Source organism: Morus notabilis, unplaced genomic scaffold (genome assembly GCF_000414095.1).
Source record: "Morus notabilis unplaced genomic scaffold, ASM41409v2 Scaffold399, whole genome shotgun sequence".
NCBI lineage: Eukaryota > Viridiplantae > Streptophyta > Magnoliopsida > Rosales > Moraceae > Morus > Morus notabilis.
Window position 1 is genome coordinate 272,702 of NW_010366583.1, and position 17,011 is coordinate 289,712.

Below are 17,011 nucleotides of genomic sequence, written 5' to 3' on the forward strand. Positions count from 1 at the left end.
TGGCCATGGTTTAAGGTACAATCTGACTCTGCTCATATACTACTAATATGACAAATAACTTTAAATTAATTGTAACTCACGCCTTATGTATTTTAATAGGATTGTATTGGTGCAATAGACGGTACACACTTTATGGTTGTCCCACCTGCACATCAACAGACAGTCTACAGAGGAAGAAAACATTCGTGTACTCAAAATACAATGGCGGCGTGTAGTTTTGATATGCTATTCACTTATGTCAATACCGGATGGGAAGGATCAGCTGCTGATTCCAGAGTGTTAACTGAGATTTTAAGAAATCCAGATGACCCATTCGTGGCGCCACTCCCACCAAAATATTACGTTGTGGATTCCGGTTACAGCAACACACAATGCTTTTTGGCACCATTTCGTGGTCAGAGGTACCATATTCAACAGTTTAGAAACGGTGGCTAACCAGCGGGACCACAAGAGTTATTCAATTATTATCACTCCTCACTGCGTAATTGCATAGAGAGGTGCTTTGGGGTCTTGAAAGCAAGGTTTAAAATTCTTAAGCATATGACAAATTATTGGATGCCAAGACAAAATAGTATACCAATAGCTTGTTGTGTGATCCACAATTTAATTAAGTTGCACGCGCGAGATGATCCCCTATTTAGACAATATGAGGTCGATTTGCCCGTAGAAGATATTGAAAGAGAGGGAGAACAAGAAGGGCAACAGGAACAACAACATGGTATGGATGCACAAGAAGCAGAAACATCTGAAATGGATGGTCGGCAACAACGTAATTACATGGTTGATTTTAGGGATCATCTAGCTAATCAAATGTGGGATTCGTATAGGCGACAATAATTTAAGCTAATATATTGTAATTTCCATATTTTATTAATTATTTTATTAATTATTAGTGTTTTTATTTAGGATTCAATTATTATTTATTTAATATATTAAATACCTATTACATGTTTTCAAAAATGAAACCAAACGCATTTTCAGTTTTTTTTTAAAACTGAAATCAATCTCTAAATAAAACTACCAAACGCATTTTCAGAAATAATTCAAAAATGAAAATGAAAACGTTTTCATTTTCATTTTCGTACAGAAAACAAAAACGTTTTGGAACCAATTCCAAACGCACCCTTTGTTTTTCTAATCGTACGAAAAAAACTCTCTTTATTTTATATATGCATATCTTTTTTTTTCTTTTTTGAAAAATAAATGACTTGATTTAGAATTTTATAGAAAGTGAATTAACCATTTGCATTTTTTCTTCTAAAGAGAAAAGCATTATATCATAAGGGAATTTTTCTGGTTTTCCCTCTTTTTTTTGGGAATACCGGTATTTCATGTTTATCAACTGTCATATCTGTATTACTTTTTCAATCTGATTTAACTTTTGATCAGATTTAATACAGACTTGACGGCTTATAAACAATGAATACCGATATTCTCAAAGAAAATAAACACTAGAGAAAGTCTCATATCATAAATTAAAAAAAATAGAAAAAGTTTAAAATTTAAAAGAAAATAATTTACGCACAATTTCTAAAATCATAATTTGAAGAGGAGTCCAACAATTTACCAAAAGGCTGGAACTGAAACCCAAAGAAAGATCATACGAAAAGGAGACAACTACCTATTAAACTGATTTAGCAAAACAAAAACCACTCTTTAGACTGCATGAGTATGAATTTTTATCTTTTATTATTAATTAATATTCTTTTTAATTAAATGACTATATTAATTAAAAATAAAGGATAAAAAAACTACTCTAAGAGCATGTTTACTTTGCATCAAAGGAAAAGAGAAAGTGATAGGCGATTCTCTTTCCCATCTGTATTTACTTATAAAATTAAAAATGAAAATTTAATGGGTCCTACACAATATAGAAAATGAAAAAAGAGAATGTCAATCTTAGCACTCCCTTAGTATTGTTTCCTTCGACAAAGAGAATAAATGTTAAATTTACTGATATAGCTTAATGAATTACATTATAGTTAATGATTGTCAAATTGTATAAAAATACATTTTAGTGATTACATTCATAATATGAGAACTTCTCTAGCGTTCTTTCTTTTTTTGGAACACCGGTATTCTCTTTTTTTTAGAACACCGATGTTTTCTTCTTATCAGCTGTCAGATGTGAATTATTTTTTCAATATGATTTGACTTTTGATCATATTTAATATAAATATGACGGTTGATAAACAGGAAAAGTCGATGTTTTCAAAAAATAGAAAATACCAAAGAAATTCTCTCATAGCATTATTATTCTTAATTTTAGTAAACTTAAGAAAGAGAATGAAATTATTTTCAAGTAAACACTTTAAAAGGAAATAAATGACATTTAATCTAATTACTTTAACTTTTTTTAATTCTATTACGCATTCCATCACATTTTTTTTATAGTTCGATAAACAAGGGTCTCGTTCATTTTAACAATTTGAATTTTTAATTTTAATTTTGCTACAGTTAAACATTCTTATAAAAAATCATATTTAATTTTTTTATTATAGTTAAAAATTCTCACATAAAATTACATCTCAGCTCGACTTGAAAATTTGAATATACGTTAGTCCCGTTCATTTTATCCATTTAAGTTTAGAATTCAAATTTTGTTACAGTAAAAAATTCTCAAAAACAGTCACATTTAACTTTTTTATTATAATAAAAAACTCTCATATAAAATTATATCTCAATTTTTAATTAAAGTTTAACGTTCTCCTCTGTGAAATGATTCATCATATAGTTTACTGATCATCAGCATAATATTATATTTTAACAACAATGATCTCGCGGGGTTAATAGTTTTGTTAATCAATGAACTTTGAGCATAGTAATACTTTGGTGTTTAAACTTTTAATTTAGACATATTTATATTTTTTAACAGTTTTGATTCTTTAAAGTAAATTTGACAAATGGTTATTTCTAAAATTTAGCCTAAGTAATCACACCATTATGGCATACTAACAGAAAATTTTACATAATAATTATAAAATGTGCAAAATATTTTATTTTTTAATAAGTTTTAATAGTAATAAAAAGAAAAATTTGCATATAACATAACACTTTCTGTAAAAGTTTAAATTATCATGTGATAGACACATGTTTATCTTTATTAAATATAAAAAATTGTTCGTCAATTTTATTGTCCTAAAATTGAAAAAAAATCAAGTATTTAAAAGAAAAATTTATGTCATAATTTAAATTATGATTCATGATTCATTATAATATTTTTTTTATAAAAATTTATATAAAATAAAAATAATTTTAAATATATAAACCAAACGCTAAACGAACGCGCAGTTTCCAGTTTTCAGTTCAGGAAATAAAAGAGAGAGAATAAAAATAAAAATAGAAAGAAGTCTTGATTGGCGTGGACGGTGTTCTTGTTCCTTCTTTTTTAGTTTAGATTGAATTGAAAGACGGTCAGATTCCCAAAGGCCAAACCCAACCAACAGTGATCTAGATATGGCGGACCAACAGCCGGTTAAGGTTCGATGTCAGCGAATTGGCTGCAATGCCATGTTCTCCGATGACGACAACCTCGACGGTTCCTGTCGATACCATGATTCTGTACTCTCTCTCTCTCTCTCTCTCTCTCTCTCTCTTCTGCCATCTTCTCCGTTATGCTTTTCTCCAATCTAATAACCTATTATTAAGCCTCAATATTTTTGTACGATTCACTTTGTTTAAAGAGATAAAAAAACAAATTTATTTTTTTTGCTCTGAATTTTTCAACTGACTTATGAATTGTTTTTATTGTCTTTCGCTCTGGGGCTTGGATTGGGCTGCTTGGTGTGGGCATCTTCAATTTGTTAGGGAGTAAGTCTTATTTATGCTTTTATTCAGCTATTTCTGCAAAATGCTTTCCTTTTTTTTTTTTTCAAGTCGATATTACATCTTGTGTTTTTGTTTATTGTTTTGCTTGATAATTTCCAGCCTATTTTTCATAATGGAATGAAAGAGTGGAGTTGCTGCAAGAAGAGAAGTCATGATTTCAGCTTATTTTTACAAATTCCAGGGTAAGTCCTCTCTTCAAAGTTTGTTTAATATTTATGCCCCAGCATTGGCTATCGAGTATAGAGAGTACTTTATTAAGAAAAGAAGAAGAATCTTAAAGCTGGTTAGCTTCAATGTCGTATTTCTCGAACAGGGAATTGAGAATTACGAATTTTGCTTAGTTGGTTCAATTCTTTTTTTTTTTTTTGGAAAGTAGGTTCAATTCCTTTTATTACGATGAAGAAAAGAAAACTGTGAGAAAATGATAATTCTCATTCATTCTAACTAATTACAGAAGAGCTATATATATAGCTTGTATGCATCAGAAAAGCTCGTAAAATAAGAAAACAAATTCTGTTAAGTATAACAAACTACATGACAGCTCAGCAAGATTAACAAACTATTATTACCTTGGTTATACTTAAATTAACAAACTTAATACGCCCCCTCAAGATGGACCATGAATATCCTTGATGGCCATCTTGCATAAGAAAGAATGGAGCAACGACCAAGACAAAGCTTTAGTGAAGGGATTAGCAAGTTGATGCTGAGATCGAATTAGCATGAGCTTCACCAGACCTTTAGTAACCATATCACGAACAAAATGACAATAATATGTTTAGTCCGCTCATGAAAAATAGGATTGGAAGCAATATGAATTGCAGCCTGATTGTCACAAAAGAGGACTGTAGGAGAAGACAAATCCAGGCGAAAATATGATAATAGCTGTCTTAGCCAGATCAATTCACTTACTGTGGATGCCAATGCCCTGTACTCAACTTCAGCCGGAGATCGAGAAACCGTAGTTTGCTTCTTGGACTTCCAAGAAGCTAGAGAATCACCCACAAAAACAGAAAAACCAGTCACAGACTTTCTAGAATCTTTGCACGAACTCTAATCTGCATCAGAAAAAGCCTTCAATTGAACTGGTGAAGTGGCAGAGTAAAAGAGACCTTGTCCTGGACTTGCTTTGATGTAGCAAAGCAAATGATGAACTGCTTGCAAATGTGGCGCTCGTGGTTTTGCTAAATATTGACTTAACTTGTGAAGCACAAAAGTAATATCAGGACGAGTTATAGTGAGATATAGCAGCCGGCCAATCAACCTTCTATACCGAGAAGTATCAGATAAAAGAACACCCTCATTAGCACATAGCTGAACCTTTGCATCCATTGGCACGGTTTACAAGCAAGAAAGCCTGAATCTTCAAGTAACTGCAAAGCATAATGTCTTTGGGAAAGCACAATCCTAACAGCAGACCTAGCTATCTCGAGACCAAGAAAAAACTTCAGAAGGCCTAAATCTTTGAGCTTGAATTGACTATGAAGGAACCTTTTTAAGTGATCAATGACCTCAAAGTTTGGTCCAGTGATGATGATATCATCAACATAAACCAGTAAGGCAATGAAAGAATTACCATCTCCCATAGTGAATAGAGAATAGTCTGATTTGGATTGTACAAAACCAAATTTGATCAAAGCACAAGCAAACTTAGAATTCCATTGTCACGAACCTTATTTAAGGCCATATATGGACTTGTTGAGTTTGCAAACCAACCTGTCACCATTAGAAACTTTCGCCCCCTGATTACCATATCTAAGAGGAAGATCCATGTAAACTTCCTCAAACAAATCACCGTCGAGGAAAGCATTATTAACATCTAGTTGAGATAAATGCCATTTCTGACTCTCAGCTAAAGCCAATAGAACTTTTACCATGACTAACTTAGCCACAGGAGAAAAGGTCTCAAAAAAATCAACTCCCTCATGTTGTGTAAAACCTTTGGCCACTAAACGAGCCTTAAACTTGTCAATCGAACCATCAGGCTTATGCTTAATTTTATACACCCATTTACAACCAATGGAATGTTTTCCTTTAGGCAATGGAACAATCTGCCAAGTATGATTCGCCTCCATAGCCGTTAATTCATCTTTCATGGCATCCTTCCATACAGCATGCTTAATTGCTTGATGATAAAACTGAGGCTCTATAGTAGAAGAAACACTCATAACAAACTGCCTATGAGAAGTGGAAAGCTTGCTATAATCAAGCACCTTGGACAAAGGATAAAGAACCGTGGATGAAGAATCAAACTCTAAATTATTACAATGAAAATCTCTAAGATAAGAAGGAGGCTGAACAAGTCTGCTAGATCTTCTTAAAGACAAATCAGGTACCTCAGAAACCATTGGCAACTGAGTATCTTCAGTAGAACCAAAATCAGAGATTCCAGGAGAAACCTCATGATGATTGTTAACAGAAGAATTAGGCAAGACTAAGTCAGGAAAAGGATTGTATCATTAGATCCTATAGAGTGAAAGGGAAAAATCTCCTCCTGAAAAACCACATCCCTAGAGATAAAAATTTCCCTAGATTGTAAATCCAGTAATCTATATCCTTTAACACCGAGTGGGTAGCCTAGAAAAACACATGCGCGTGCTCTAGGCTGAAATTTTGTTCGATGAGCCACTAAGTGTAGATGCAAAAACTAAACATCCAAAAACTCGAAAAATAGAGTAATCAACCATATTGGCATATAATAACTCATAAGGAGTTTTATTAAGTAACAAGGGTGAAGGAGTTCTGTTTATCAGAAAAGTGACAGTAAGAATACACTCACCCCAAAACTTGATTGGCACTCTTGACTGGAAGAATAGAGCCTGGGCAACATTCAGTAGATGTTGATGTTTCTGTCCAACAACAGAATTTTGTTGTGGTGTGTCCACAGAAAAAAACTGATGTAGTATCCCAAGTCTGTCAAATAATTCAGTAAATGCCAACTCTCGAGCATTATATGTCCTAAACTTCTTGATTGTAGCATTAAACTGAGTCGGTACCATATTGCAAAACTTAGGAACTATAGAAAGTACATCAGACTTTTGTTTGAGTAGATAGACCCATGTAAAACGAGTGCAATCATCAACCAAGGTTAAAAAATATCTATAACCAGCATGTGAAGAAACATGATATGCACCCCAGATATCACAGTGCGCCAAATCAAAAGCAGAAGCAGATAAATGATTATGAGAATCAAAGATAATCTGCGTTGTTTAGCTAATGGACAAACATAGCAGGGACCATCATTATTAATCTTGGAAGCATCAACATTCAATAGTTTCTGCAAACATACAAATTGTTTAAAAGACAAATGGCCAAGTCTAACATGTCAAATCTTGGCGGTGACATTATTAACAAACAAATGAGAACCAGAATTTAAATCTGTAGACAGCAAACCACAGTTATTAGCATCCAGAACATATAAACCATCCAGCCTATCACCCCTGCCAATCATCTTCTTGGTGCTGATATCCTGAATCACACAAAGGAATCAGACATGAAATTCAAAGTCACCTTTGTATCAGCAGTCAGTGCACTCGCTGAAATTAAATTGAATCTAAACTGTGGCACAAAGAGCACATCTTTAAGCAATATCTTCGAACTTATTCTCACATCTCCATACATAGAAATAGGAATACTAGTATGATTAGGCAGCTTAACACTAGAGTTCTGTATAGGTTTCAAGAACATTAAAAACTCAGCCTTTGAACATATATGTCGTGAAGCTCCAGAATCAACGATGCAATGCTTTGAAATGGATAAAACAGTATTCAAAGCTACTGATGAATAAGTACCTGTGACACAAGTAACATTCGAAGTTTCAGGTTGATCATTAGACACCTTAGTGGACTGTGCCAGCTGATTGGATAGCAAGGTCAGCAATTGGTGACATTGAGCAGGACTCAACTGCTGAAGCAAGATGCTAGAATTCTGTGTATCCACCTTAACCTCATTTCTTGAAACTTGATGTACAGAATTATGTTGTTGCTCACCATATTGTTGCTTTGGCTTGTATCCTGGAGGATAGCATGAAGCTTGTAGCACCTATCAATCGTATGGCCACGAAAATTGCAGTGTGTACACAATAGCCTCTCCTTCTTATAAAACTTTGAGCCTCCATTGCCTTGAGCACTAGACTTCTCATACTTATGTTCATCAGATTTGGCAGCAAATGCCATAGTATTGGTAATGTCAGAACTAGCAGTACTACCAATAGATCTTTGACGTTCCTCTTGAGCAGCAAATGCAAAACCCTTATTAATGGGAGGCAGAGGATCCATGAGCAGCAACTGACCTCTAATTTGAGAGTACGAGTCATTCAATCCCATGAGAAATGACATCATGTACACCATTTGATAATGTGCATTAAGACTTCGCACTCCACCACAGGTACATTTTCTGCAAGAACAAGAAGGACGAAAGTTGCTCAACTCATCCCATACTGTTTTCAACTTTGTAAAATATACACTAATTGAATTTTGATCTTGCATCAGATTCACCAGCTCGCGATGTAGTTGAAAAATTCGCGGACCATTACTTTGCTGAAACCTATCCCTCAAATCCAGCCAAATCTCGTGTGCAGATTTAGAGAAAATCACACTAGCAAATATCTCCTTAGAAACTAAATTCAAGATCCATGAAATCACTATGTTATTGTTCCTACTCCAAAAAGTTAACATATTAGAATCATTTTCGTTTGGCTTCGTTATAGATCCATCAATAAACCCTAACTTGTTCTTAACAGAGAGAGCAATCAACATGGCTCGACTCCACGAAGCATAATTGTCCCCTGTAAGAGCTTGAGAAACTAGAATCAAACCTGGACCATCCGAATGATGCAGAAAGTAAGGACTTGAAGGATCGTCAATGGCAGACTTGCCATTATCAGCTTTGGAATTCGCCATCGAAACAAAACAGAAACAAAACGAAGAAACGATGATTGAACGGAGAAAACGATGATCAACCGAATAGACAATTGAACAAATCAATCGAAAAACAATTAAAACGGAAACTGAAATCAATCAGAAAAGCGAAGCGTATTTTCGCTCTGATACCATATTACGATGAAGAAAAGAAAACTGTGAGAAAATGATAATTCTCATTCATTCCAACTAATTACAGAAGAGCTATATATATAGCTTGTATGCATAAAAAAAGCTCATAAAACAAGAAAACAACTTCTGTTAAGTATAACAAACTACATGACAGCTCAGCAAGACTAACAAACTATTATTACATTGGTTATACTTAAATTAACAAACTTAATACCTTTTGAGCCATATTTTATTGTCAGTAAAATTGTGGGATTTTTATGACCAAATTGTAGCATTCCATAAACGTATACAAAAGTTCTATGTTTTAATATTATAGATTGCTCATATGTTTGCATTTGATAAACACACTTGGATCACAAGGACCCTAAAATTATGTGTTTTCTTTTTTTTTTGGTGGATGAAGATGTAAAACCGGGAAGCACACAACGGAGAAACCCGTGTTGGCAAAACCAGTGGCTAGTCCGAAGATTCCGGTTTCTTCTAATAATTCAGCTCCGGCTGCAACTAGTGCACCATCAAAAGAGTCTTGCTCTAGATGCCGGCAAGGTTTCTTCTGCTCGGATCATGGTAATCTCATTTATCCGCTTTGTGCTTTAAGCATTTGAACACTGTTAATCTTTCGTTCCTATTGTGTCTTGGTTATTGTTTCAGTATTTCTTATCTAAGAAGATGCAAATTAATACTCTTGATAGTGTATATTTATACAATGAGGTTGTGGATGGTTATGTTTGAGTATTTTCTTAGCAGTGTCCGACTCTTCATCAGTTTTGGAACTTAAAACCTACTCTCTTTTCCTTCCCCTCAGGTTCACAAGCCAAAGTAATAAATCCGAAACCTGTAGATCCAGCCGAAAACAATACAGAAGCTCAGGATTTCCCCGCTCCCACAACAAAGATTGTGGATATAAACCAGCCCCAAACCTGCAAAAACAAAGGATGTGGGAAAGCTTTCAAAGAAAAGGATAATCACGATTCTGCCTGCAGTTACCATCCCGGGCCTGCTGTTTTCCATGACCGAATGAGAGGGGTGTGTATATGTATACCTAAACTACTAAACCTACTTTAAACTTCCATTTGTTTATTATTCTACTTATGGAGTATAGGTTTTAACAACTTTCTTTTGTTCTCGTCTTTTATGTCAAAAATTGCAGTGGAAATGTTGCGACATTCATGTTACGGAATTCGACGAGTTCATGGCCACTCCTCCTTGCACGAAGGGTTGGCACAATGCGGATGCCTCATGACGAAAACGGCAAGTTTTTAGAGCAAAGGATATATATCTTCAGCTATTGCTCTTTTCATAGTTTGAACTCCTGAATGTTGTCTTTCCTTTTCCTTTTAAGTTGTGATTTTATTTATTTATTTTTTTTTTTGCTCTGACTCTAAGTTATGAATTTCGAAACCTGTATTTCTCGGCAAGTTATTCCATTATTCATGAGGAAGAATTTGAATCATTAAAGGCCCGTTTGTTTCATCTATTCAAACTCAAATAATTGATTCTGTTACATTGTTTTTCTATAAAAAAAAAATTTGAATTTCAAATGTCAGAATCAAGAAGAGTATATCTTCTAAACGGGCTGGTGCAAATTGTTATGTGGGAAAAGTCCTTGGTTCTTAGAGTGTGTTGGAATATTTGGAGTTTGGAATTCATGAAAGAGAACTTAATCCACCCAACTATAATTCTAACCTTCTAGAGGCTTGTGTCTCTGAGTTCAACCTCTTTTCTTTCTTTATTATTATTATTTTTATTTTTTATTTTTTTTTTTGCAGAAAGCAGTTCAACGTTTAATCTGATTCCCCTCTAACGGTGCCGTCTGGTGGAAAGACTATTATATTTTAGTAATGAGATTTCTGGATTGACTAGTTAATATTTAAGAAAAAATAATAAAATAAAAACCTTTAATCGGCTTTATATTGGTTTAACACAAGCATATTGAAATACTCCACAAAATATTATTTGAACATAATTATATATTAGTGTCTTAACCAATCGAAAACATTATATAAACACACATAATTGAGTATTTTTTGGACTCTCCAATGAGGGGTCAATTAACATTGCTCCTATAGTTACATAGAGAAAAATTACTCCTGTTTTGTTCCTTTCGAACTCATCAGTTTCAACATTTAAAATGTCAAAACTAAAACGAAAATAAATCGTAGCCCTCACTTTCTTCTATTATTTCCTTTTCCTCTCTTTCTTCCATTGTGGCTGTGATCTCTCCAACCCTTCCCGTGCATCGGCGTCTGATGCTCTCCTCTTTCCCCAAGCTGCGTTTTTTCTTTCTTCAAACCAATGGTTTACTCAGAAGTAAGCTAGTTGTTTACTCCAATTCTGTGTTAGTTGTAGCAATTTATTTAAGTTTCTCTATTAAAACACTAGTTTATTAAAAAATAGACTAGTTGTATACTTTAATCTCTCTCTCTCTTTTTGACAGGATAATCTTAACAACTATTTCTTAAAAGTGCATGAGTCAGAATTTTTATTTTTTACTCTTAATTCATAACTTTTTTAATTAAATAATTACACTAATAAAAAAATATTTATTAAAATTAAAAGATAAAAATTTAGATTCATACACGGATAAATTCTCCATTTTTTCTTTTTAAACATGGTAGATATTAAGGTTAGTTTTTTCCCTGTGCTGCAAAAATCGATCTATACCCAAAAGGACATCTCCCCTAATAACCTCGTTGTCAATGGCAACGTGTGATGTCCGGTTTTGGGCCGCAACAATTGCCCAGAAGTTATTGGCCTAGATTGATTCAGTTGGCCATGCCTCTGTCTGTGTGATCTCATTTAAGAGAATCATATTTAAAAATTAGTTAGTGATAATCAACAAATATTTATTTATTAATTTCTTATAATAAGATTTTTTGGTACGCTTGACATACTGATAGATTATGTACAGAGGTTCACAAGTCAAGTAACAGATCCAATTTCTGTAGAGCTATTTTAACCGTTAAATTTATTTATTTTTTAATTTTTATGTGATTTTATATAAATTTAACGGATAAAAAACTTAACTTATTAATAGATTAGCCTACCGAAAAAAGTACTTTTATTATAATCCTGTCACCCGGAAGAATTATTTTTTGAGGCACCATGGAAAGGGCAACCTGCAAATTGGAAGGGTCTGCCCCTGCATGCAAATAGAATTATTGCTTTTTAAAAAAATAAAAAATAAAAAAGACACCAATTACTGCTTTTGAATTATTCGAAGTGATCATTTTCAATTCTTTTGAATACAAAGCAGGGGAATAAAGCACCCGAATTCAATAATAGACTGAAAGCGCCGTCGGAACCAGTGTAGTAGTAAATGCGTTTGGAGTTAATAGCCTGTGTAAAGTATAAACAATCAAATAAAATTTTTCAATATTGCTATTTGGACATTGAAGAAGATTTGTACTAAAAACCGCTTTAAATTTTATTAATGATTTGGGGGGCATAACCATTAGTTTTATAATTGTCTGGTGTGAAAATGAAACATTAAAGTAGGTTCAATATCATGCCGTGCCAACTGCCAAGTGATCCTTACTGATTGTTTAGTTGGGGATTCGTACCCTGATTTGAATCATGTTTCGTGGTCTATTACAGTATTTTTTTTTATAAAAAATACACATAAATTAAAAATAATTCTAATATCATAATTCTAATCCATGAACTAAACGTCTCATAACTTCAACATCCAACAAAATCAAACGCCATAAAGCTAATATCCTTAAAAAAGAATTCTCATCATAATTGCTCTATATGGCAGTAGATATGAGCAAAAGGGTATACCGTGTGGAGATTTATCATTATTTATTGTTATTATTATTATTATTATTATTATTGGCATCACTATTATTATTATTAGTGGACTTTAGTATAAAGAATTTGAATAAGGTAAGGTAGTATGAGAGGGGTTAGTTGTCACGGGTCCTATGATGGGTACTATCAATTTTGCCTTTATAACTTAACCAGAAACTGTGGGTCCCTAATCATTCCTTTCGACCTTTACATTGCAGTTCAATTTGAAGAATTGCTTCTATATCTTGTCTTTGACTAGTTTGACACCCTCTTGGCGTCATACTCCATCTCTAATCTCTCTGCCCATTTGTGTCTTATTTGTTGCAAAATAAAAATTTTTGGTTGGGAAATTTATCCCCTGATTTGAATTATAGTTCATAGTTTGTTATAATATTTTTTTTTATAAAAAATACACGTAAATCAAAAATAGTTCTAATCACATAGTTCTAATACATAAACCAAACATATTCTTAGAAAGGCATATTTACATATGAAGAAAGTAATTTTGTTTCACTGGTAGAGCTTTTATTGTTATAATAGTTTTTTAATAGTCCAATTTGAAGTATAGACAATGTGCGTGAAAATTTTTTATGCGGACATGTGTAAATCTATTCGGTAAAAGATCAATTTAACAGTTAAAAATAACAATTCTTATAATGGAGCAAAAATACATATTCTATCATAAATATTCTCCACTTAAAAATAATACATTTATTAATTAAAAGGGAAATTTTTTGGTACATCAGTATATGGATATGTCATGTTTTTTTAATCGTTAAATTTGCATATTTTTTAATTTTTATGTAAATTCAACGGTTAAAAAAACTTGATCTATCGGTATATTAGCGTACTAAATAAAGCTTTGTTTTTTTTTTTTTTCCTTAAACTTTTCGTTTTAAGAGTTCTTATAAATTTAGAAGTTTGGGTAACACCGTAAACTTATCAAATGCATTCCAATTAATAACACCGATATGTGAGCCATACGTTTTTTTTTTTATATATTTTATCCTCTCAATTTTTGTTGCTTTGGTAAATTGTTCTGTGAGCTTCTATAATTTTGGCACTTAATGTTAATATTAATTGTATATTTATTATAAAAAAGTGTGATATAGTATGTTATTTTTATTCTTACTCAAATGTATAATGTTATTTGAGATGCTAAATTTACTTTTTTCATAATTATTAAGTTTTAAAAATTGTATAAATAAATTTTTATGTTTAAAATAATTAGAAAATGTAAAAGTTGCATTGATTACGTGAAAAACTAAAAACATTTCAACCAATAAAAATCAAATATCAAATTTCTCATATGTTATACTTTGTGATAAATTTGTCATAAAGTATAGCATATGAAAATTTTGACAAAATAGATGGCATTGCATTAGAGAGTATTTTTTACACTTAAATATTAAATTTACAATTAATACGTTAATTATAGCATTATATTGATGATACTCTTACGTAAATAATTTTGTCGGTGTTATTAATTTGGGACATAGTTGGCATGACTAACAAAATTAAGATTTATAAGTATAATTTTTAAAAGTATGAAAAGATCAGTTTGCATTATTGATTGAAATACTATAATGCATTATTAAGATAATGTAGCCAACACTCAACCCTCAGTAATTAACCATTGCATTGTCGGCTTATAAGAGACAAATAAAAAAGAAAGAGAAACCAGAATCTTACTTATCGTTACACGGCATTCTGTTTGTCCCAGGGAAATAGGAATAAAATAATCAACTACCAAAATTTCATTATTAAACACAAAACTAAAATAAAAGTTTTTGCAATAAAGGTGTGAAAGATTACTCTACTAATAAATAGATACATTTTGTAATGATTAGATTTATATCAAAATAATATTCAATTAAAAAGTAACAATAGTTTATCTATTGAAATTTACCAATTTTACAATAAGACATGAATTTGACTATTATATTTATTATTTATTAAAAAAATAATTTTATGATGAGAAATAAGTTCTAATTATAATTTGATCGTCATAATATAAACATTATGTAATTTGATCATTTTTTATTATAAATAAAAAAACAGTCAATAAAAAGTATAAAGGATAAAGTACATAAATGTAAATAAAAACCAAAACATTTTTTTTTTAATTCTAAGTAAGAAGAAATAGTGGATAACAAGTAAAAATAAATAAAAAAATGAAAAAATAAAGGGCATAAATAGAAACAAAATTTAAATTGCTTTTTTCTTAAATTGTAAGTCACAGAAAATGATAGATAATAAGTAAGTAAAAAGTACAAAAGATAAAGAATATAAATGTAAAAAAAAAATGAAAGGTGTAATAGAAACACCAATTAAAATGTTTTTTTTTAAACTCTAAATAAGAGAAAATAGTAAATAATAAGTGAGTTAAAAGTATAAAAAGTGAAAGGTATAAATAATAAAAATTAACTATCTTTTTTTTTTAAGTTCGAAGTAAGAGAAAAAAATAGATAATAAATAAGTAAAAAGTAGAAAAATGTGAAAGGTATAAATGAAAAAATAATAATTGACAGTTGCAATAAGAGACAAAATAATATATAAAAGACAAACATACAAGAAAATAAAAACTGAAAAAAGGTAAAAATGAAAAAAAAATTATGACAATTGCGTGTTTTAAGAGGCTTTTATTATTTAGCGTGTGTGCGAACCTAACATGGACAATAAAAGCATAACCTAAAGTTTATAATTAGGATAAAATCATTTTGATATCTTGTTATAGCGAAACATACTCTTAGTATTATGTATTTTTAATAATATTAAAACAATACTTTAACGTTTTTTTAAAATATCTTATTGATATTCTCACATTAATTTTAGAGACATGTAATGTCAAAACTACTATTCTTATCAACTAAATAGTAATAAGTATATATTTTTTTTTTAAAAATCTTGAAAATATTTTTAAAAGAAAGCAACAAAATAAAAAGGTTCATAATTTTTTTTAGATCTATTAGTTTTTTATTAATTAAATAAAAAGATAATAAAGTTATTTTATATTTCAAAAACAAATTCAAGGTATTAAAAGACGTTTTTAAAAACGTCGAGATATTAATATTATAAAAAACACAAAAAATTAAGAGCATATTTTACTATAATAAAATATTCTAAAATAATTTTTTTCTTCTAAAATTTGTTCATAAGAATACAATTTTTAACTAGCTAGACCTCTTACATGAATAATAATTAAGGAGATTTTTTGACACGTATTGATAGACTAATTTTTTTTAATTATTAAATCTATATACTTTTTTACCTTTTTTATAATATTATGTAAATTTGATAGACAAAAAATTTAATCCACCAATATATTAGCATACGGGAGGAAAAACAAAACAATGACTGCGTTTGAAGTTATTTTTATTTTTATTTTTTACGTTTTTTGAGAAAGAAAAAATGAAAATCGGAGAAAAATATTGTTTAACACAATTAAAAATAAAAAATAAAAATAAAAATAATTTTTTAATTTAGTGTAAAATTAGAAAAAAATGATTTAGTCATTTTTTATTTTTTGTTTCCATTTCTCCTCTCTCGAGTAGAGAGAAAAAAAGACATTAGTAAATTTTTTTATACTAAAAATAATATCTTAATAAAACTATTAAACATATTTTTAAAATGATTTATGTTTAGAATTAAAAACATTTTCATTTCTATTTTTATATAAAAAATTATAATTATAAAACGAGTTCTAAACACACCTAATAAAAATACCATCTTCACTAAAACCAGCCCAATATTTTTTTCACAATTCACAATCTGATAGTGGGTCCCAGTATTTTCTGGGGTACTGTGGGACCTACAATTAGGTCACGCCGGCAGTACGGCGTTGCTGACGGCAGATAGACGGCGGCTTATCCGCCGGCTATGTTTTTGTTGTTGATAGGGTTCTGTACCACTCTGCTTCTGGCCCCACCTAGTGCTGCCGCAGCACAATAGGATCATTTATAGGCGTTTCCTTTATTAAGTTAATATGAACTTATAGGCCTAGCTCCCCTCAGAGTTTGCCACGTGTCTTGCCCTGCACCATTTGCTCTGCCTGATGCTGCATCCCGTTTCCATCTTACGCACAGACCTTTTTCATCTTTACTTTATAATTTATTTTAGGGTCTTTTAATTATTTTTTAAGGGATTTTAAAGAAACTGGAAAAACAACTGTTGCGTTTGTAATTAATTTTTAATTGTTTTTTTTAAATGTTTTTACGTGTTTTTTGCGATACGAGAGTTTAGAAATCATATTTATTTAATAAATATTTTAAAAATAAAAATAATAAATAATAAAAATAATTTTTATGAAGATATTAAAAAATGATTAAAATTGTTTTTTT

At 30.9% G+C, this 17,011-nt stretch overlaps 1 protein-coding gene across 2 annotated transcripts; it reads left to right on the forward strand.

Annotated features, from left to right (window-relative positions):
• The first annotated feature begins 3,313 nt into the window (after positions 1-3,313).
• Positions 3,314-10,798, forward strand: LOC112094019 (cysteine and histidine-rich domain-containing protein RAR1). 2 transcript variants are annotated; one of them, XM_024173906.1, is made up of 7 exons: positions 3,314-3,561; positions 3,808-3,810; positions 3,928-4,010; positions 9,283-9,446; positions 9,685-9,905; positions 10,030-10,130; positions 10,649-10,798. In XM_024173906.1, exons 1-6 carry the CDS (start codon positions 3,457-3,459, stop codon positions 10,120-10,122), a joined length of 669 nt encoding a protein of 222 aa, XP_024029674.1. In that variant the 5' UTR covers positions 3,314-3,456; the 3' UTR covers positions 10,123-10,130; positions 10,649-10,798. The 2 variants fall into 2 exon arrangements, with proteins under 2 accessions (XP_024029674.1, XP_024029673.1); XM_024173905.1 differs by lacking the exon at positions 10,649-10,798 and having other exon boundaries at positions 10,030-10,323.
• The last annotated feature ends 6,213 nt before the right edge of the window (positions 10,799-17,011 follow it).